At 44.1% G+C, this 22,344-nt stretch overlaps 5 protein-coding genes across 5 annotated transcripts; 3 read left to right on the plus strand and 2 right to left on the minus strand.

Moving 5' to 3' along the window:
• The first annotated feature begins 7,644 nt into the window (after window positions 1–7,644).
• On the plus strand, window positions 7,645–12,080 carry LOC131289180 (molybdenum cofactor biosynthesis protein 1). The gene is made up of 2 exons (XM_058318392.1): window positions 7,645–8,175; window positions 11,286–12,080. The coding sequence occupies exons 1-2, from the start codon at window positions 7,773–7,775 to the stop codon at window positions 11,990–11,992; spliced, it is 1,110 nt and encodes a 369-aa protein (XP_058174375.1). The 5' UTR covers window positions 7,645–7,772; the 3' UTR covers window positions 11,993–12,080.
• A 51-nt stretch (window positions 12,081–12,131) lies between these two features.
• On the minus strand, window positions 12,132–12,758 carry LOC131283123 (B9 domain-containing protein 1). Its single transcript, XM_058312698.1, has one exon. The coding sequence runs from the start codon at window positions 12,756–12,758 to the stop codon at window positions 12,132–12,134; it is 627 nt and encodes a 208-aa protein (XP_058168681.1).
• Window positions 12,759–13,156: 398 nt separating this feature from the next.
• LOC131283124 (probable prefoldin subunit 2) lies at window positions 13,157–14,442 on the minus strand. The gene is made up of 3 exons (XM_058312699.1): window positions 14,347–14,442; window positions 14,087–14,272; window positions 13,157–13,960 (listed from the first exon to the last, which is right to left on the minus strand). The coding sequence occupies exons 2-3, from the start codon at window positions 14,248–14,250 to the stop codon at window positions 13,651–13,653; spliced, it is 474 nt and encodes a 157-aa protein (XP_058168682.1). The 5' UTR covers window positions 14,251–14,272; window positions 14,347–14,442; the 3' UTR covers window positions 13,157–13,650.
• A 1,042-nt stretch (window positions 14,443–15,484) lies between these two features.
• Window positions 15,485–16,176, plus strand: LOC131281359 (uncharacterized). The gene is made up of 2 exons (XM_058310685.1): window positions 15,485–15,711; window positions 15,776–16,176. Exons 1-2 carry the CDS (start codon window positions 15,603–15,605, stop codon window positions 15,901–15,903), a joined length of 237 nt encoding a protein of 78 aa, XP_058166668.1. The 5' UTR covers window positions 15,485–15,602; the 3' UTR covers window positions 15,904–16,176.
• A 3,969-nt stretch (window positions 16,177–20,145) lies between these two features.
• On the plus strand, window positions 20,146–22,076 carry LOC131286100 (F-box only protein 28). Its single transcript, XM_058314972.1, has 2 exons — window positions 20,146–20,416; window positions 20,487–22,076. The coding sequence occupies exons 1-2, from the start codon at window positions 20,291–20,293 to the stop codon at window positions 21,630–21,632; spliced, it is 1,272 nt and encodes a 423-aa protein (XP_058170955.1). The 5' UTR covers window positions 20,146–20,290; the 3' UTR covers window positions 21,633–22,076.
• Window positions 22,077–22,344: the final 268 nt, after the last annotated feature.

Genomic DNA, 22,344 nt, shown 5'->3' on the forward strand with positions numbered 1-22,344 from the left:
TGACAGTAGATTGGGTTTATTACATCGATTTAAATTCCTGAGATGTACAACCACACGAATAAATATGTAAATTACACATTTGCATAACTTACGCTTTTTATTTCGTTTGTTGCAATTTATGTTGTTTGAATACGCTTGCATTGCATTCATATTAATGAACAAAGCAAAATTTTGAATATTCTATGATACATGTACACAAGAGCTCGATCTCTTAACTCCTAGTATAAACTATGTGTCAAGCAATATTCGAGATACGCGGAAATTCGAGATACGCGGATTTCTCTGGTCCCCATTATCCGCGTAACTCGGGAACAGACTGTACATTAAATCAGTACCAACTGGTGTTTTCATTCTAGATTTCCAAATTTTTGTTTTACACCATGTACTTTCTTTCTAGACGACCAGAGGACCCACGAATCCTCCGACGAGTCGCTTTCACTCGTCACCCAACGAGTCTCATCCAATTCGGATGAGAATCCAAAAAAAGAAAAACAAACGAGCGACGAAGCGAAAAATGAATCATATCATTGGCGGAGATGAGGCATGGCGAAAGAGGGTAAAATGTGTCTCTACGCAACGATTTTCCCTTTGATCTGGTGCCGCCTGTGACAGATTGCGTATTTTAGATTTTCTTCGGACCTTTCTTTTTTCTTCTAGACAGACCACCACCACCCGACGGACAAGAGAGCCCTCGAGCGAAGGCCCTTTCAAGCCCCTTCAACTGTACCTCCCGCGTACACTCCGGGTCGAGCATCCTTTGCTTCCCGTCGCCATCGGGCCCTCGGAGGTCGATCGACGAGAAAACGGTTAAGTGCGTGCTGGTTGATTCTGCTGAAACAAAAAATGTTTTTCTTACGATTTTGGATTGTTTGGTTAAAAAACAATAAAAATGTTTTTTTTTTTGACGAGGTTCGTCGCTTGAACGAAGTCTTTCGTTTTGTACTGTGGAGTCAGCTAGTATGTTGCTCACTATAAAAGTGAATTAGAATAACATTGAACACCCAGTTTCTTGAGGTATTAAAATATTTAACATTCCTGTAAACATCGTACACACTACTAAACTTACCATATAACTCTCCAACGTGTTTACCGACGCAAAAAGAACAGTTCAACTTTATCCTCGCCAGATCTCGACCGATAAAGCTGCATTAAAAACAAACCATTGGCATCTTGCGTGGTGGTGCTTACACATCGACCAGCCTCCGAGTTCTTGCGATATTTATTTGCGCCATTCTACAATCGGCACAACAGGTCGGCACCGCTCCAGCTCAACTGTATCGGGTTTCAATTGTTTTATTGCCAATAAGCCAAACGAGAGGAATCATGAGATTCGTATGGGATTTCGCTCCGCAAACGATCACCTCGATTCGTCAGTGCCTCTAAGCAGCGGCCGCCGGGGGTACGTAAACTATGCCGCCAATTCCGACGCTCGAAACATGCTCCGGCGGCATCTGGGACTGGGAGAGGCGGTCGAACGCTAACGCACGTTTTCCCAGCCACAACACGCTGGCAGCAGTTGCGGCGTCGTTGCGCGGCGAAGAGCCAGATTTATGGGCCTAATCAAGACACCTATGGTGCGCTGTTTGATGGGGTTCACATTTTTTCGGGGTTTAGTCTTTCACCGTCGTCAGTTGCCGCGGGTTTGTTGGGGCGGCGATGAACAATCCAGTTTGATCAGTTAAAATTAATTTTCTCGACTGATGCCTTTTTTTTATTTGAAGCTTACAAAAACGTTCAAGATGCGAACTCGCGATATGATGGATAGATATCAGTGGCCAACGCATCGGCCACAACAAAGAAGGATCGCTGCCGAATGCTAACCTCCACCGGAGTCCTGTGCGTAAGATGGCATGATCGTGGTTCTCACGCGTCCGATCGAAGCCATTGGTGATCTCCGGTGTCGGCAAAGTTGGGTGGGTCGCCGATTGGTGAACCGTCATAAATTTTGCAGGCTTAATATTTGGTCCAACCTTATCAGCGGTGCGTAATCTGCGCTTCGATCGTATGTTTTACATATTATTGGAGAGGTTGTTTGCTGGGAACAGCGCGGTAAGATAAAACGATTGCACTAACAAACGGTCTGTGTTCTAACGCCAGGAAATGGTCGCAATGTCAAGGAACGGCACGTTTAGGAAATATTCAAATGTGATTTTAATCAAATGAAACTTTTCTAGATCAAACTCTTGTGTTAAATTAACTTTTGTTTATTGAACAAATTCAAATTTTGGTATGGGAAATGAAGCTTCCCCAGCCCATGTGCCTCGGTTATTTTACAAATTTATTACAAACTCCCATTTTCGGTAGACCTAGCGCAGTCCGCTCGCCTCGGGCGCGCCGCCGTTTCAAATTCATTTTTTCGGGTAAACTCATTGGTTCATACTGTCCAGCATGTGTAGTATAATTTAAAAGGTTAATTAATAAGTCAAAGTATATTACCCTGCATTCAACCTACACTGCACGATTAATATAAACCTTTCTGTTCTTTTCAACGAACCGTTAGTGTTCAAATATTCGAAACGAATGCATGTGTCGCGCTTTGCATAGCGTCAGGCGCAAATGTGAGCCAGTAAGAAGACGGGAATTCAGACCGGGGCCTCATTTACCCTTTTACCGGTTGAAATTTTGTTTACCACTCACGAGCAGACAAGAAAGGGGAGTAAAACTGCAAATTTGGTATGTTTCATCAACAGAGCAAAGAATTGAGGCGTTTGGAATCTGTTCTGGAGGAAGACTGCGTATGAGGCAGACCAACATACTTAATTTCGCCAAACATGGTGACCAAAATGATCCATATCCCATGACTACACACGGAAGAGCAGTTTCTATCCGCGACAACAAGGACACTATGTTCTAGGATTTCCAATTACATATTTCGCGAAGATTTTTGCGATGATCTCCCACAAGTATTCAGGTATGTTGGTAAACACTTTTTAAACCAACTGTCACAATAATGGAGGAGTAGAAAATAGTTTTGACCCGACCTCTCTTTTTACTGATCTTGAGTCAGTTCTACAGTGGTGGGTTTTTCAGCTCCAGCCTTTTAAAACTTCTATCCGGCAAAGAGACAAATATTTGGGGGCTGAGCAGAGTGTAGTTTAAATAGATATATTTCATTTTTGATCATGAATCAAATGAGTAATCATGCGCCTTTATCAATATAGTATGAAAAGCCAATCACTGTTTAAATCGGATCGGACCAATTTATACGATCCAGTTCCGACCTGGCAACACTGCACCTACGACAAACTGTCAAACGAACATCTGTTTCTTGACACCTGTTGCTTCTAAAAGTGCGTCGTGCAGTGCAATAGTTTCTTATTATGTTTTAAGTAAGCAGTTTAAAAAACTGCTGATTTGTGATAAAACAACAATGCATCGATTGTTGGAAAATTCAGTGCGTGCAATAGCCACACCAAATAGCTCCAAGCAATGGCTGCCGAATCAATTACGCTGTGCATCCCTTCACATGACAAGGTTGCTGTTATCAGAAACCGACAAAAAGTCGCATTCGTCGGAAAGCGCTCCATCTTCAGTGACTTCAACTATCGATAACGATGATAAGGTGAGCTAACATATAGAATTGTTTCGATTAGAAGCATAACCGATTGTCGAACATTTGCACAACGAAGGCAAATTATCGTTGGTTGTGTGAACGCGATGTTTACATCGCTCGTCATTGTTTACGTTTTGTTTTTGACCATTCTTTACCAAAGTGCCTGCATATTGTGAAGGTAATACATAGTGATGAACAACATGGGTTAGCTTATCTGGAAAAATGCAAACTAAATGTGAGATATAACAGAACATAATATTTTAAAACTGAAATTTTACAAAGGCAAGAATTTGAGGGCAATTGTAGTATTTTTAAATGCTTTTACCGCAAAGTCTAACTACAAAGTCCACACTACAGCGCGACGTCCCGTCACGAAACGCGACGTCGCCTGACAGGCGACCGAACTCCATACAAAAAAAGTGTCGCTCAAATCGCGCTAGACGATGCCTAGTGTAGAAACAGCGAAAAACGCGACATCACGTTAGCTCTTGTTAATACCCTTATTAGACGAGGGCTTTTTCTGTCATCTTTGCCCAGTATTTTTCTGCCAAAATTGGCTTTTGACATAAAAATGCTACCCGCTCGTGTAATAACGCAAAGTTCCACAAAATGTGTTTTTCGGTTAATTGATCATTTTTATGTTCGAATTTAGCGTATTGTTCAACCTAGAGTAACGAACAAAATCTGTTGCAAAAAACAGAGCAAAAAGTAAACAAATCGCCACTTTGACATAAAAATACTAGTCGAAAGAAAATCGGAACCAGTTGTGCTCGGTTCCGTTTTTCTGACAGCAATATTGCTGTCAATGGCCATCTGACACTATCTTCCAAAATCGACGGACAGAAATATTCCTCGTCTAATAAGGGTATAAATGTCAATTCTAAACGTAAGCAAACCGACAGCTGGACAAAACGTAAACAAACCGAAACACAAACACGAACAAAACAACCAATATTCTCCACGAAATATCGGATTTTTCGTTTTACTACTTATTTCTAGCCTTCACAAATGTAATTCAGTTATCAAACTCCGTTTTAATTGATACTTTTACCAAAGTTTTATCGGGTGCCAAAACGTAAACGAACTGCTCTTCAACAAGTAGGAGATGACGGAAAAATATATACCTCCTACGGCGAGCCAAAATATCGTCGTTGTCTGTTTTAGTTTGTTTTCTCAGTGAATTTCAAATGTAGAAGCGCCAAACTTACTTAGAGTTCATATGATAAGTAGTTATCATGTCATGCAAATATCATGCATTACTAGGGGTGGATGGGGTAATACGCACCCCTTAAGGAAAACTATAAAATTGTCTAACAACTTGGCTCTTGATTGTTGATTTTATCACTGGATAGGATTCATAAAGGTTCAAACTAGTTACCATTTCAGGAATGTTTGCTTTTTTTGCTAAGAAAAACGTATTTTTCCAGTTTTGAAAAAGTTCAATTTTTGATCGATCTGTATCTGGTTGAGGCAAAACGTACCTTTGCTAGGGGTAATACGCACCACAACAAAGGGGTAATACGCACCACAACAAAGGGGCAATACGCACCATAACAAAGAGGCAATACGCACCACAACAAAGAGGCAACATCCACCGTCAAATAAAGATAGTTTGTTTAAAAACTGGTGCATTTTACCCCGACATACTGGGTGCATATTGCCCCCATTCATAGTTCCCCACATTTTCAACTAAAATATGAGTAAATTTGCATACTTTCCGAAATTTTCATGAATAGTCTCAAGCACTGATTCTCAATTCACTAAATTTCGTATTCCTCGTGGGTAAATATCGGTTTTTGCACTTAATATTCCTTAGCGGAATGGTAAGTCACATTATAACAAAAACTGTCTGAGCTGAGAATCATTTTGTTTTGCGTTTATTTCGCGTTTCTGTTAATGTAGAGCTATCAAACTCACAGGGAAACCATATTTCAGGTTGATCTTGCAGGGTGACTGCTTTTTACGCATTGAAAACTCGTTTTTCAAGGGAAATGGGAAAGAGTGCGTATTGCCTCAGGGGTGCGTATTACCCCAGCCACCCCTAAATCAAAATTCAACAAAAAAATTTCGGCGAGTTTTCGCCCCACATTATTTCCACATACTTCCCTGCTTCTGTCGCACAATGGCTTGCGCGATTGTTCTGCCGAAACTGGGCTTCTTTTGAAACGGGACGTCGCGAAACGCGACGTCGCCCCACAGGCGCTGAACTCCATACAAAAAAAAAGTGAGCGGTCCACCTCGACGTCGGGGGCTCGAATCCCAACCGAGTCCGGACCCGCCCTTTTAAGAAAGGACTGACTATCCACGTACACAAAAGGAAAAAGTCTTGTAAGTCCTTAATGGGGGCAGGCATGACCAAGACGGTCGTTACGCTAAAAAGAAGAAAAAGTAAAATTGTACAGTACAGTATATTGTAAATGTTTATAGGTGGTGTTTGAATACTTTTCATACCAAATACCAATCGATAGATTGTGTAAGCAAGACCACTCGGAGATAATTTTAACAGACTTGCAACAAGACATTATTGTTGTCTAGGAAATGCAAACTGCATCTTTTTGCTCGTTACAACATATAGGATGATTCATTTCAAAGGGTTCCTATTTCCATGCCCGAGGTGTGAAGTAGCAAACCAACTGTTATTGCAATGCAAATGACTATCGTGGCTATTAACCCGAGTTTCACTATTGCTAGGGCGATGCAAATTTTACTCGTTTCATTTTACATTGCATTCTGTTGTCATGTCAGTTTCCACCTGATAATCTGTTTAGCTTCGCGCCAATTCGTTGTTATTAGCATCCAGATGCTAAGCAAATAATGATCTCCTTTAGCAACAATTTGTGTTCAAAAAACCGTAAATATTGACGTATGGCATGAACACATTTCACTACGCGTATAAATAGAATGACTCTTCCGTTTTCTGCTACCAAAATTTTTCGGCAAACAAACCCAAATTTATGTTTATCATAACAAAAATAACTGTGCTAAACTATAAGCTATCGGTATTGTAGTGTTTCAAAATTATTTCCTTCCAACAACCGGCGATTGTAGCGTTGAGATAACGCGGTGTTCGAAACGAGAGTTTTTGAACGATTTGCCCCGCAACCTTCACCCGTCGCAACGGCGATAACGTCGGTGGGCAACCGCTGGAAGAAAAGAAGAAGTCTGCACTTTGTCACGTCTTCACTTTCTTCCCCAATTCCGCCTGCGCGGCGCCGGTGCGTAAAAACGTGGTATTGGTTAAAAGCATCTCTGTAGTAAATAAACGCATTTTTCTGTGAGGGAAGAATGAAACGTAGCAGCAGGGAAGGGTGTGTAGAAGGAGGGCAAGGCCTGTGCCATTTCGTAAGCGTATTTCTCGTGTTAGGGATATTTGGGACGCAATGGATAAGATAACCGTCGTTATGCTGGATGGTTTGCGATAATAAAAAACAAGTGAGATAATTATGTTTTCAGTCCCAATTTGTATTTCTTAAGATGTTGAAGTCTTACAAAACAATGTGTAGTATTTAGTATTTTTATGCCAAGTTTCGAAATAATTAAAGAAGAAAAACTGTCTTTGCATTATTGTAAAAAAGAAGTGAGTTTTTAGGTATTTAAGCTTCGAAAAAATACCGTTCTGGACCACATACATTCCGACTAGTTTCAATTTAAAATATTGGGTAACCGATTTTGTACCCAAGCGATCAAACATGTGCATATGCATCTTGAACAATTAATGTAGACAAACCCACTGTATGTTTAGTAAGATAATCCAGTGGTACTGTTGGTCCCCAAAACACCTTACGCATAAATTATTCCACACATTGGTGTGTGCGTTCGTACGGCCATTCCGATTGCCGAGTGTGCGTGCTGCAACTGGTGTCTACGTGCCGTTATGCTCGTTTTGTGCTACTACGTTGTTTACAAATATAACGTAGACATCGACAATGCCGCCACCCCGCGAACGAACGAACAACAACACCAACAAGAACCGGCCAGCCGCGGGCTGCTGGCCCGTAAACAAGAGTGAGCGTTCCATCGGCCTGTACTAACGTTGGCGTTTTTCCTTGCTACCTACTTTCAGAACGAATCGACAGCTCGACGCGATCGGATCGTGACCGTAGCAGAGCAGCAGCGCGAAAAACTCCTCTCGTCACCACTGAGCGACCGTTTCGGACGTTTCCACAGCTATCTGCGCATATCGCTGACCGAGCGGTGCAACCTACGCTGCAAGTATTGCATGCCCGCGGAAGGCGTGCCGTTGACCCAGAAAGAGCGACTGCTAACCAGCGCCGAGGTAATCCGGCTCGCGAACCTCTTCGTCGCGGAAGGTGTACGCAAGATACGGCTCACCGGCGGCGAACCAACCGTACGCAAGGACCTCACCGAGATCGTCGGCCAGCTGAAGGCCAACCCGCTGCTGGAGAGCGTCGGTATAACCACCAACGGACTGATGCTGACGCGACAGCTCGTCGGGCTGCAGCGCGCCGGGCTCGATGCGCTCAACATCAGCCTGGACACGCTCCGGGTGGCCCGGTACGAGCAGATCACCCGGCGGAAGGGCTGGGAGCGTGTGATCGCCGGCATCGACCTGGCCATCCAGCTCGGCTACCGGCCCAAGGTGAACTGTGTCCTCATGAAAGGTAGGTTCCTATTGGTTCTTTTTCGGGTGTGTTTGTGTGTGTGCCTGTGTGTGTTACTGCAGTGTGCATTTGTGGTCCAAAACAGTGCAGTGCACCGGAAATCATGTCGCAAAACGAGGACTGGAAAACCTGGAACAATGCATATTATTTTTGGTTCTTCTGATGATTGTGAGAACTTTGAAACTGATAAACATGAACTACCAAAAGTTTAATGAAGTGCATAGAAAGTGTGTGTTGAACCACGGTTGCATCTTTAAATCAACGACTTTTAAAAGTGATAAGAACACGAACGAATGCGAAAAGGAAACAGTTCGACCGTCAGTTTTAGTTTAAAACATAAATATTTGATAACAGAATGTGATTATTGTGGATAAGACAGTACTTCAATCGGCATAATCTAATTCCAAGCTAATTTTCGAGTGTGTGAGGTGTTAGCGATTGTTTTGTTGTACAAGTGGTGGTTCAAGTGCATCTGCACGTGGTATCGTTGCTAGGGAAGAAAAGTGTGGTTGATTTGCAAAATACTTAAACGTCCCTGGAAACTGGTAGTTGTTGAAGTCAAAGATCATTCGAATCGAACATAGTTCCGTCTTTGTACTTCCTTTCTTGGAGGGAACCTTCTCGTGCTTGTTTCAGTTCCGCTGCGCTTCAGTTGTGCCCTTATGTAATCCGGTTTCTGGTGTCAAAGGGATAACCTTCGTAGGCGTGTTTGATCGTCCGTTGGCATGTTTCGCCTATCGGATAGCTGTTGATCGTGTTTGTTTATTTCACACGATCACACTTTATTCCAGTCTTTGTTGAGGTACGTGAGCCCCGGGTTGCATGTTGCCACTGTTCTGTGCCACTGTCCTACGGCACTGCAGGAGAACCCTGACACACATTCACACATTTCGGACGGGCCCTTCTTGCTGCTGCATGTCCAATGTGCTGTGTCGTCTCCATTCTTGCCTTTTCCTCTCCCTCCATGCAGGGTTCAATGATGACGAAATTTGTGACTTTGTCGAGCTGACGAAGGATCGCGATGTGGACGTGCGGTTCATCGAGTACATGCCGTTCAGTGGCAACCGGTGGGAGACGGAGAAGATGGTCTCGTACCGGACGATGCTGGACACGATCCGGGCCCGCTATCCGGCGTTCGAGCCCCTGCCGAACGGGCCGAACGATACGTCCAAGGCGTACCGGGTGCCGGGCTACCGGGGCCAGATGGGTTTTATCACCTCGATGACGGAACACTTCTGTGGCAGCTGCAACCGGTTGCGCATTACGGCGGACGGGAACCTGAAGGTGTGCCTGTTCGGCAACACCGAGGTGTCGCTCCGCGATGCACTCCGCAGTCCCGGGTGCTCCGAGGACGATCTGCGGTGTCTTATCTCGGCTGCGGTGAAGCGTAAGAAGAAGCAGCACGCAGGTTAGTTGGTCCGGAAACGGGTTCTATCGGATGCGGTCATAAACGCCAATCAGCGAATTCCTTTTTCGGTGCCACCCGATTCAACTGGCTCCCCTTAATTGTTTACCCCCACTCCCCCTTTCGCAGGCATGCTTAATCTTTCCCAGATGGAAAACCGCCCGATGATACTGATCGGTGGGTAGCGTCGGCGGGAGACCGGAGACGATAAAAGGACACAACGCCGTACCCATAGATGGACCGATGCATACACGAAACAGGGCTATTCTGTAGCTCCACCAGGGTAAGAAGCCAGGGGAACGTTTCCATCTTGGCGGACGGGGTGAATAAATGGCGATCCCGAGGCCATACTGGTGGCAACCTAACCAACTCTAACTAGACCGTCCGTTCAATCATGAACACTGTAGAGAACATTAGAAAGCAGGTTCTATGACCTCCAGCGCGCTTAGTGTACGGAGTAACGAGAAAAAACCCAATCAGCTTAATAAAAAGCTGAGAAGACATCGTTCATTGACGATCAGAGATGATTCAGTGTTCGTGAGACCATAGAACTATGGTTACTGTAAACGGAAAAAAGTGCACATAAAGACGAACTAGCATTTATGGGCTCCAAAAACTACATTTTTCAATCGTCGGAGAAAACTTAAAGCTCTGCATTTAGATCAGTTCTTTACCTCCATAATACTTGAATAATCTAACATTGTAATTTCAAATTTGGTTGTATACGAAAATGCAATCAAATTCTGCAAAACGTTCAAAAGTAACCAATGGAAAACCGACATATTTTAAATATGCATTTGAAAAAGTCACATGCCATGTGTAAATGTTTGCCATGCGTCTAATCTAAGCAAACCCTGTCGCTTGTCAGGACTCAATTTCGCAGCCGTAAAACAAAGAGTAGGAATAGAAGTTTATTTTTACAAACGGTTTAAAAATCTTTTTGACGAAATGGCCGCTGGTTCAGGCCCAGTGTGAGTCACTTCACCGTCGATTCAGGTCCGGTGTTTACATATCTCATCCGTCGGTGTGCGTGTGGTGCCGGTCGTGAAAGGAAACTGGATAGCAGAAAAAGGCCACTTGATCGACGCGAAGCTCTTCTGAAACATCGGCCAAAAGAGGCAGGCAGTGCAGAATCGCAGTTTGTGTGCGTCAAAGATTGTGCGGTACGCCAAAATGAAACGCAATGGTGGAATGTTTCGCGAACCCGCGCGGCAGAGAACGTTAACCGGAAGCAAGGCAACGCACACAACACGGTTACCGTCTGGTTCGGTACTGTTAAATATATTCTTTTTTTTTCCTCTTCGATTTTCTCTCCAACACAGAACCGATATCTCGAACCTGTTTGCCTGACGCATACTGTGTTTACATAATGCGCAAAACGTTGATCAGCATAAACAACGGTGACCTCGAAGCATGCATCGTTCGGTCATTACTTTATTTTAATCAATCGCTTAAGATTCACGGTCTGGTCAAAGTCCGTCCAGGGTCCCCGATATTCTTTGGTTTACTTTGTGTGAAATAAAAAAAAAAGAAAAACTAGGCCACAATGCATTGTACGAGGCCCTTAGGTTCAAAAAGTTCAAAAGTCATTAGAATATTTAAGTACACACAGCCATTACCACTTACGGGTAGCAAATGTCCATGACACCAAATGCATCGAATGTGGCGCGCAATTAAAATCCAACTTTTCGTGTTTCTCCCACAGAAACAGCAGCACTAGCAACAACTCCATTTGTAAAATCTCACCGTTTGTCAGGCGCACCGGCACTGGCGGCACATGGCGCGTTGGGCGGTGTGCGCCACTACTCCTCACTCAGTCACGTGGATGAGCACACGGGTCGCGCGACGATGGTTGATGTGGACGATAAAGTATCGACGAAGCGGGTCGCCAAAGCACAGGCCACCGTGTACGTTGGGCCGACCATTGCGGCGCTGATCGAAAATAACGAACTGAAGAAGGGCGACGTCCTCTCGATCTCGCAGATGGCCGCGATCGTGGCTGCCAAGAAGACGTCCGATTTGATACCGCTCTGCCACAACATTCCACTGTCGTCCATCAAGGTCGAGACAAGCCTGAACAGCTCCACCAACGAGGTGCACATCCTGGCGAAGGTAAAGTGCGACGGAAAGACGGGCGTCGAGATGGAGGCACTGACGGCGGTGTCCGTTGCGGCGCTGACCGTGTACGACATGTGCAAGGCGGTTTCGCACGAGATACTGATCAAGAATATCATGCTGGTGGAGAAAACGGGCGGCAAGAGCGAGTTCTATCGGAAGCAGTTCACTCACGAGCCAACGCTCGAGACCCGTACAATGGAATCCCGCGAACCGGATCGTGTGCCGGTTGCAACGCGCGGCTACCGAACGGACCCAATCGTTACGACCGAACCGTTCGTTCCGATGTACATTTAGCGAGCGAGAAGAAAAGACAAGACCTCCCATCATGTAGCCTGTAAAGTGTCTTTATTCATCAACAATCGTCACCATTTATCGCCACGATCCCGCCATCATCGTTCTCGTTTCGGTTCAGCAATGCGTAGAATTTGTTATCCTAGAATTTGTTATCCACAGTGGCCTGGCCCCAGTCGAGCGCCATCCGGTTGCTACCGCGCGAAATGGCCTGCAATCGTACCACCAGCTCGCCGTACGTTTCCACCGAAAGACCCTTATGCTTGGACCCATCGGCCAGTATCTTTGGATCGCGCATTTCCGGATTGACACCGCTCAGCCAGCTCATCGCGGCCGAACACATGTTGTCGTACTTGGGAATGAACAGTGGAGCACGCATCGTTCGCTCCGTTAGCCCATCACCTCCAGCCCCACTGAGCGGACAGTGAACCCTGGCGTACCCGCGGTTAGTCTCCACGTTCCACAGGTTCGCACCGTACAGGCTGAAAACGATCTGCGGCCAGCCGTACGGGTTGGTGGATTTCATTGTGAACTCGATCGGCATATTGAACACCACCGTGCGATAGTCGGACTCGGTGCGGGCACTCTGTGTGACGGCTGAATGCAATCCGGACACGAGTTCCCAATCCGGACCGGCAACCACGTCGTATCGGCAGAACAATCCATTACCGTCGGGGCCCATCGGGAAGTAGGCCGACTCCAGCTGCCCAGTGATGGTGAGATGAAAGAAGCTTTCACTCTCACCGGAAGTAAGCTGCAGTTCCATCATGGTGATCCTGGGTGGGCAGAACAATTTCTTCTTCAAAACAAACAAGCATTGAAAATTTATCACGTCACTGCTAAACACTACACTGTGGAAGGACTAGTGTAGCTACCTTGGTGTGTTGTGTTCCTGTTTCCTGGGCAACCAATTCAGCAGGCGTTGTAAGCGAGATTCGTCGAATGGGGAAAGCTGTTGCTGTTCGTATATACACAAGCGAACAACTTTTAAAACATGGTGTATTTTTGGTGCATTTAAGTTTCATGTTTAGCCGTTAGTTATATTAGATGTAAGCCAGTTTTAATGGGGTAAAATAAATATTCTCTTAACATATAACCTTTTGTTGCTTAATTATACCATACCAAGGCGACGAAACAAGTAACCCGCGACACTGTGATATAAGCACTCACGTACAACACCTTAGTTTAAAGATATTGCGATTGCATCGTGTTTGTTTTAATGGTTCTTATTCGTTAGTCGAATTTAAATTAACAATCAAGAACAATGCCGAAGAACTTTTGCCATGTCGATGAAAAGAGATGTGCGCGTGCGGATCGGTGTGTGAGCGTGAATTATGGGTCACAAAACTGCAGTCGACATTGCAACGACACTTGGCGCGTACGTTAATTCGATTATCCGGTGTGACCTTCGGGATGGATGAGACGCTTTCCACGAACATTTTGGGGCAAGCGGTACAGATGACTCATTCCGCGATATTAGATGACTCCGGCGAGATAGCTCCAACGGCATGAAAATAAATTCATTTGCACGAAAAAGAAAGATAAGCGGACGGCGAGCAAGGAGAAGATTGACAAATCCCCCCTCCGAACTGGCCAGTTCCGATCGCACGGAAGCTCAACTCGATCGGGGCGAGTGGGTGGTGTAAGTAGTGTTCGACCTTCTATAGATTGCCAACCAGCACATTGCGGTTGCCGGAAGATTTATCATCACTCGTTTCCTTTTCGCTCGCCGTTGGCTGCGACGGTTCCTGACCGCGCACTTTGATATTGTTTTCGTCCTTAAACTGGTTAATCTCTAACCCCTTCTTGGTGATCTGATCCTTGCCTTCTTCGATCAGCTTCTCCAGCTGGTTCTTGTTTTGTTCGAGTTGTGGCAGGACGACCTCTACTGTTTGCTCCACCAGCACGCCACCAATTAATCGGAAGCATTTTCGACTAGGTTCAACCGTTTTCAGTGTGTCGATGACGGTTCTAAATGCAGCAGGTAGGAGGGTGGATAGAAAGAACATTGAGGTTAGACAATTACAAATATGCCCAAAATTGTGGCCAGATAAGGCAATGTCGGCGGTGCGGTTGAACACTTTCACCCCCACTTACTTGTGCTCCTTGAGGTCCATCTCGATCGAGTTCAGATTATTGACCAGATTTCGCTGTTGATTCCGCAGCTGCTGGAACTCGGCGTAGACTTCCTCTTGACTTTTTTTCTCCTTTGGTTTGCCGCTGCCACTGCCGGCTGCTGCCGATGCCGTTTGGGTTGCCATTGCCTTGCGGGAGGATCAGTTACTAGCGGGAGAAAGCAGTTGGAATATAGAGGCCGACTAATCCGCAGGCCACTGGGGTTCTCGGGATCAAATTACTTTATTTGGAAGGATAATTTCCACTCCGTTTACGAACACTTTTCCTTCACAAAAATGCGTGATCCCGATGCTCGAACTACCCGACCTGGTGCTTTTGGTGAACTGTCATAGTTGTCACTTCCAGATGTCAATGTGTTTATGAAAATTGTATGAAGGTGCGTCCACACCATGGATTATTTTTCTTTAAATTTTTGGATATTACCAAAAATTTTAAAATAAAAAACTAGACTGAAGGTATACTGAGGATAAGTTTGTACACCACTTCATTCAAGCAATATAAGTTTGAGACGCGCTACTGTAGCTAGTAGAAGCTCATCACATCCAAAGTGTGGTGCAACAGTTTTTACTTACTACTAATCTTCAAATTAGATATTCACCACAGATACCACGGACTCTGTTCGAAACAAAGGTTCGGTTCGTTGATGTGTACGAAAATTGGCTGCTCAATTCGATCGGATTAATTTGACAGAAGTCCGTGCTAAGGCTAATTATCTTTAATTTATTCAAACAAGGCAGCACAATCATGTGTAAGTTGTTGAACAGAACTTGTTTTTAAATCTCGTTTTTAATATCTTAGTTGTTGAACTGAGCTTGTTTTTGAATCTCGTTTTTAATATCTGTTTTTTATATCTTGTTTTACCTTCCTACTTGGCAACAGTTTTAATTCACACTAATTTATGAATAAGTGGAATATTTGATAATATTATCAATTTACGTACTTATTTTAAAAAATAGGAATGAGAACGATATCAATAGTTAACATATGTTAACTTTGAGTTACTTGTAATGGCCTTATCACACTGATCACCAATGGTGGCTTGGCGATGGCACTGGACTGTCAAACTGGTGTATTGAGCAAGCTCATTGCACCAGCGGCCCCCTCGTTTGACAGTCCAGTGCTTTTTCCATGCCACCATTGACCATAGATGACCAGTGTGATAACGCCATAATAATTGCTGTCGTGTAGACACACCTTAATGATGGGTGAAACTAGATTCAGTTTCAAACTAATTTGAATGGACTCATTACAAGCTATCTTGAACATGGGTTTACAGTACACTTTACATGTATATCCTTGCTACAACACAGTATCATAAACTCATTGATCCGGGATCAACTTGTCAATTGGTGGAATGCTTTTTTTTAAGAAAAAGGGTCGCGAAGATTGCTCGTAACTCCAGAACGAACTGTTTGCTGTTTTCCGGTGATAAACAATATATCCAAGCCCTCGACTACGCTAGAATCGTAATATAATTATGAATCAACTACTTGATAAAGTGCTGAGTTTTATCAACTATTGGTGGTTTCGATATCTCATGATAACAGAGCTGTACATGGTGGAAAGCTGGGAACGTGTGACCATTCGTAAGCAACGTTAGGAGTGCCGAATTGAGTCACGTTAACTAAGACCTACTTTCTTCTTCCGTAGACCTATTTCTGTTCGCAATATTCCTTCTGCAATGGTGCTTCAACTGCAAGGTTCTGTTGCCCTTCACCGGCAACTTGATCGGCATACAACCTGTGGACCAGCAGATAGCATCGATTTCACGGGGCTGAGCAATCCCGCGTCCCCAAAGAAGCTAGTACTAGGCGAGCGAACCCATTGAAAAGTATTTACAAACCTGTGCGCCACGAGGACATGGCAGCAGAGCAGTTAAATCTCATCATCTTTATCCTATAATCAAGAATCTGACGTATTGAATCGACTTCGATTGGATTAAGTGAAATTCTTCGTGTTTACACTAGTGTTTACCAGTGAATCTGTCGAATGAGTGTTTGGTAAAGGAAATTAATGTAAAACCAAATCTCCTTTGTTGGCTTCTTCTTTGCAGACTGTATGGGTAAGGAACCTGGTGGTTTATCGAAATTTTTCCTTTGTCGATTGGTAACATGCGTTTAAAGAAATGATTATGCTATCGACTTCCATCCCGAATGTGCCAGATGGCATTGCAGACGACTGATAACCCGGAATGTGTTCACTCGGAAATCACGTTCCCTTATCAGAAGTGTTCCACACGACCAATACTTCGAAGGATTTCTCATCGTTCGTTAACGATAAGCGTGGACTTGAATAAGCTTGTCGCATTAGTCAGATATTTTGATTGATCGATTATCTATAAACTGGATTTGAGCTGTATGGGGACAGCATGACCACATGAGCAACAAATACAAACGACACTCGACCCCTTATCGCAGCATAAATTTGTCGCAATGAAGCTGATAAGGAATGCAGCGCTGTTCAAAGCGTTTTTTTACATGCTTCTTAGACACAGTTTTTTGGATAAGGTAAGCTGTACTTTAAATAATTATTTTAGACAAAGTTCTTTGGATATACTGAAATGTTTCGACGAAGCCGTTTCTTGTATTGGACTGATTTCGTATGTTTAGCAAAAACATCTTTGATCGCGATTTGCTAGAGAAATCCGTGAAAATACCATCCTCCCCCCTTCTGTCCTCTCCTTCCAGCCCCAACCTATCCTCATCGTGCCTTCTTGTTTTGAAGAAATACAATGTTTTTCATTTATGTGCTTGCTTCCTTTCCCAACGATTTTTTAAAAATCTTCATCACCAGCTGTCAAAGCATAGTTTATGACTGATCCTCTGCGTTCTACACATCGTGCTATTGGTTGCTAGGTTTAGTGATGGAGAAACTGAATCCCTACAGGGATTCGAATCTTTCGATTCAAATCCATTCTGAGATCCGGATCTCCGAATCCGAATCCCAATCCGTCATATTGGTACCTATCGCGAAAGCAGTCGATAAAATTTACCAACCCGTTTGATTATATCGACCGATAAATTTATCTACTCGAATTGGTATCGCGAATGTATTCAACTGAGCAGTCGGTAAAATCATAACAACCCATAAAAATACCTATCGAGTGGTTTCGCCGTCTGTCAAATTACCATGGAAACCTAGAGTTTGTTTACTTTTAACAACGTTACAATTAGTGCGACTTCTATCGTATCGAGAAGCATTTTAGTTCTTGAAGCATCCAAAACATTAGAATGATAAATTCATTATTCTTTTTAAGTGATGCGGAGAATGAAGAGGAGATAGGCGATTGTAGAAGCATTTTGATCCGCTTGAATTATCGGATAAAACGTAAGCATATTGGCTCAACAATCGTTGCCACTGTTTTAACATGTTCCTTTTTCAGCTTCATTAACAATTACCGAGTTCCGAAGAGGCTGTTTGAAGAAATCCTTGCCAAAGTGGAACTAGCATAAGCATAAGCGTGGGTTATTGGCGGAAGAAAAATTGAGAAGGGTCAGGGTGTTAATGCACGAACCAAAAAACAAAATACGTGAATTTATAAGAACAGGGAACACAATGCATAACTGTACAAAAGAAAAATACTATTTTTTTATATCGTTGACATTTTTTGGAACCTCAAATTAATATACTTAATGAATTTTTGAAATTATAAAAGTTATACAATATTTTGGAAAACACCTTTAAGTATCTTCACTGAAAATTACAAATCGATCCGACAGCTCTATAAAATGAAAATTGGTCCGAAGTACGAGAAATACGGAACGTTTGAGGGGTATCGACCGACAACGGCAAATAAAAATTTTTTAAATTTGTTTAAAAACTTGTTTTCTTTAGCAGAACGATAGAAAATTACTATTTCTAGGCATTCTAAAAGTTTCATGCTGATACGACAATCCAATCAATTGTTATTTGAATATAAAACTACAATAACTACCCGTGTAGGCGGTTAAATAAAAAAAAACAAATTAAAAAAAAAAAAAAAATTCACCAGAAAAATAATTTTTTTGATGGGCTAAAATGGTTAAAAAATAATAAGAAGCGAAAAATTAACACAGAATAACATTTTTACATTTTTTAAAATAAATTTTACCACGGTCAACAGCTCTTTTTAGTATATCGGATGGGTTGAGGCAGTAGTTAAATATATCGGTCGATATAAAAAAAATGTTTCGTTCGCGATGCAAATTAAAGACTTTTTTAACAACTGCTAGATTTTTTTCCCACGATTTGTACGGTAGCCATGGCAATTGTACACGCGTTTTTACGGGTTGATAAATTTGATGCGTTGCGATACCATTCCGCCATTACTGTCATTATATCGGTCGATATGTTTATCGACCGGTTGTTAACTTGGTTCGCGATAGGTACCATTATGATATTGGGGGACTTACCTTTCGAGGTGATTGCTCGGGACCGTTGTAGGGAAGGAACAAGATCAGGTCCCTTAAGTAGTACTGGTGGGTTTCACCACACTATCAATCATTGATAGCTGGCGGTGTTAACCAAAACTGTGCGAAAATAACTGCCCTACTACGGAAAGTGATCTCCTTTTGCTAGTTGGGAAATCTAAGATGTACCTCCTTGTGCAACCAATGGCAACCGTTGTATGAATGGAGCAGAGTTGGATACGATTGTTCTGGAGAGTAATGGCCCATTGCCCCCTCCCGTTTGATAATTTCCCAAGGAGAACCTTGCTGCACGTTCCTACCAAAGGTGTACATGCCTACCTAAAAGAACCTTGCCAAGTGTATTTTTGGTAGGCATGGACTCCTCATTACCTACCAATATTTTTTTTTTTGGGAGGCACCGCAGTGGAGAGAGGTACTGGCTGTCAAACCTTTGTTTGTTTACTGTTTACAGTTGACTGTGCAAGCCTGGCCAACTAGCAGCGAGTTAAGAATAACGCTTTCGCGGGTTTGGGTGTCGGAATCGAAGTGAAGTGTTTAAACAACAACAAACATGGAAGGAAAAGGGCAGGAAAGAAAACAGGAAGGGACAATAACCCTTATCGACAGGCACAGAAACTGCAACGCAGTGTAAATAGTTGGTCGGTGGCGGTTGGACTTCGTGGCGATCGCCGGTTGTTACCGGGTGTAACAAAGTATCGGTGGCCAGTGTTCGATAGCAGCGCTTGGATCGACCGACTCGGGGTGGTTAACCGGGGTCGTGTTCGTCTTAAACCTATGTAGAGGTAAGCGGTGGAACTCAGCATCATCATCATCATCTTCATCGTCATCATCATCATGTAAACAAATCAATGTCGGTCTGGAAATTGTGTATCCTAATCTGAATCCCCAGAATCCGATTCAGAATCCGGTAAAAATGGTCTGGTCCTGATGAAATGGGTTTGGTTGGGTAGAACAACTCGGATAATGGACATTCTACTGTATTTCTTTGTAAAAAATAGGTTCCAGGAATTTTTCTAGAGCCTAACTTGCAAATCGCGCAAAAAACTCAATCTATGTCCATTGGACATTCTACCCAGCGTTCGATTTGAGTAAACTTAAATCAATTACATTGTTTCCAGATCGGCTAGTTATGTGACTAATTCGACTCAAATCATTGTGAGTCGATTCAAACAGTTTAAGATCAAGTCAGAATCGAATCAAATCGAGTCCCAAACCAATCAAATCTGATACAAATCCTAATCGAATCAAATCTTTAGAATCCGTCAAATGGGATCCAAATTTCTAGAATCTGTCACACGTTTTCCAGACTGCACCGTCGCGTAACGCGACATCGCCTGACAGGCGCTGAACTCCATGCAAAAAAAACTTAGCGCGATTCGCGCGACATCGCGCAAGGTTTTTTTTATATTGAGTTCAGCTCCTGTCAGGCGAAGTCGCGCTGTAGTGTGGACCCTGAGTCAGATGGGATTCGAATCTTTAGAACCCGTCAAATGGGATTCTAATCTTTAGAATCCGTCTAGGGATCGAATCTTCGAATCATCCGAATCCCGATTCTGCCAACACTAGCTAGGTTTGACAGCGACAGCCTTTTGTCTGATTGTGCGTTGTTTTCTTTGCCTTTTCGTGACTATTGTGCTTCCGTGGAAAAGCTATTTGGAAAACAAGCTTGCAGGGCAGCGTTGAACGTGCCCTGCAAAGTGAGTTCGTAATACACAAGTTCCTCGGAGGAAGCCCCAGCCAATAAAAGTGCAAAACAATGGCCACTGTGTCGGATGGCGAACAGCCGAGCGCATCGGGAATGAATTTTCTGGATCTACCCGATTGTATGATTGAAGAAGTGCTGGAGTACTTGAGCTACGATGAAATCGCCAAGAAGCGTATAGTGAGTGCTGGAGGCAGGTGGAAAGACGAAGGTGTTGGAATTAAATGGTGTTTTGGTTTCTTGTTTGCAGATTTGTCGGAAAATTGATCGCATTTGTCAGTCGTTGCTGAACCGGGGTTACATAAAGATGATACGGTCGCACAACGTGAATCTGAAGGCTATCAAGTCGCAATTGCCACGGCGCGAATCGGAACGTCGTAATCATCCCCTGTCCAAGCACTCGGATATTCTGACGTGCGTCGAAACGCGTATCTCGATGCTTTCCATGACCTACTCAAAGTACATCGAACGGGAGCTGTGCTGCTTCATCCCGGGCAAAGTGATTGACGAGGTGCTGAACATCCTGCGGATCGTCGAGAACACGTCGCGTCCGCTGCGGGCGCACGAGGTGCTGCAGGAGCTGCGCGACATTTCATCCATGGCGATCGAACACTTCGACGAGAACATCGCCGGGGGTCTGAAAAGACTGCTGACCCAGCAGAATCCGCACCATCCGGTCCCGGTCTCGGTGAATCCGTTCCCGAACATCTGCTATTATCAGAACGAGTTGCCCGAAGTATTGCCGGTGGAGAAGTTCATGGTACCTTACGCAACCGTTACACAGACGCCTGCCCCACCGCCACCACCGCCCCCCGCAATGGCCGGTCCCTCGACGTCCGGTACAATGATATCTCTCTACTGCCAAAGCGGATGCAACTCGAGTCGCGAAAACGGTGCATCGATCGTGCGTATCAATCTGAAGGCGCGCAAAATGCGATACGACATCAACCGCATCGATCACACGATGGCCAGCTTCAAGGCCGACTTGCGCAACATACGGGTGCACATGCTACGGCAGAGCGCCGAGATGAAGGACCTACGCCGCCGGTTAGACGAATCGGAGACCAAAAACCGTGAGCTGATGGCCAAGATCAATCAGTTCAGCAACGACAACCCGCAGGCCGTCGCACTCAAGACGGAGCTGGCGAAGGACTCGATCAAGCGCAGCATAAAATTCATCAAACGGGCCATCTCGGAAACGGAACCGGGTCTGTCCGGCTTCACGGCTGGGCTGCCTCACCCGGATGGGGACTCACTGTCTTCCGCCTTCGATTCTGTGCCATTTTCCCTTGGAACCTTCCCACTGCTGTCTTCGGACGAGGAAGAATTTCTAACACCCACGACGACGCTAGAGGACGGCCCTAGTGCGGTCAAAAAGGTTCGATTTAGCGAGTAAGCGTGGGTCTCCTTGCGCCTCCACTGAAGTATTTTACTTGTAAGCGCGAGCCCCGGCCCACGATGTGGCAATATGTTGTATACCAACTGTAGAGCGTAGCGTAGCCTTTTGATCGAATCGAAGGACATTCGTCTCCCGTGCCGCCATGCCGTTGCCCCGGGGCCAACGCGCTCGTCAGGCAGGTAGGCAGGGGACATCGATTGGCATAATACGAATATCATAAATCGTAGTACTAACAACTAGAATATACGTTTTTTATACGATCCTTTTCTTCGTAGTTGCGGTGAACCACAAAAACACCCACGAAACATATAATTGTACACTTGTTTGATTGCTTTGCCTATCGTTTAATGTAAAAAAAAAACAAAAAAAAAACAGAAGAACGGCTTGTATCCTAAATCGTCAAAGTAAGATTCATTACTACATAGGGAGCAATCACGAATAACTGAAAAATAAAAAAAAAAGATCTTCAACATGCTTATCGCGTTTTCCGTGTACGGTTCGCACAATCTGTCCACGTACCCTATAATTGTGTTAGAATGCGTCACAAATACCATTAGTACAAAAACACTTGTACTAAGCACACACTCCTTGTCGGGGAATTTAGTTGTCAATTATCAGTGATAAGAGTCTTGGATATATTTCTGTAGAATATATATAAGTCCAGCACCACAACCTTCCGACGATCATACCGAGTATGTCCACGCAGTAA

This window comes from Anopheles ziemanni, chromosome 2, assembly GCF_943734765.1.
Source record: "Anopheles ziemanni chromosome 2, idAnoZiCoDA_A2_x.2, whole genome shotgun sequence".
Classification (NCBI taxonomy): domain Eukaryota; kingdom Metazoa; phylum Arthropoda; class Insecta; order Diptera; family Culicidae; genus Anopheles; species Anopheles ziemanni.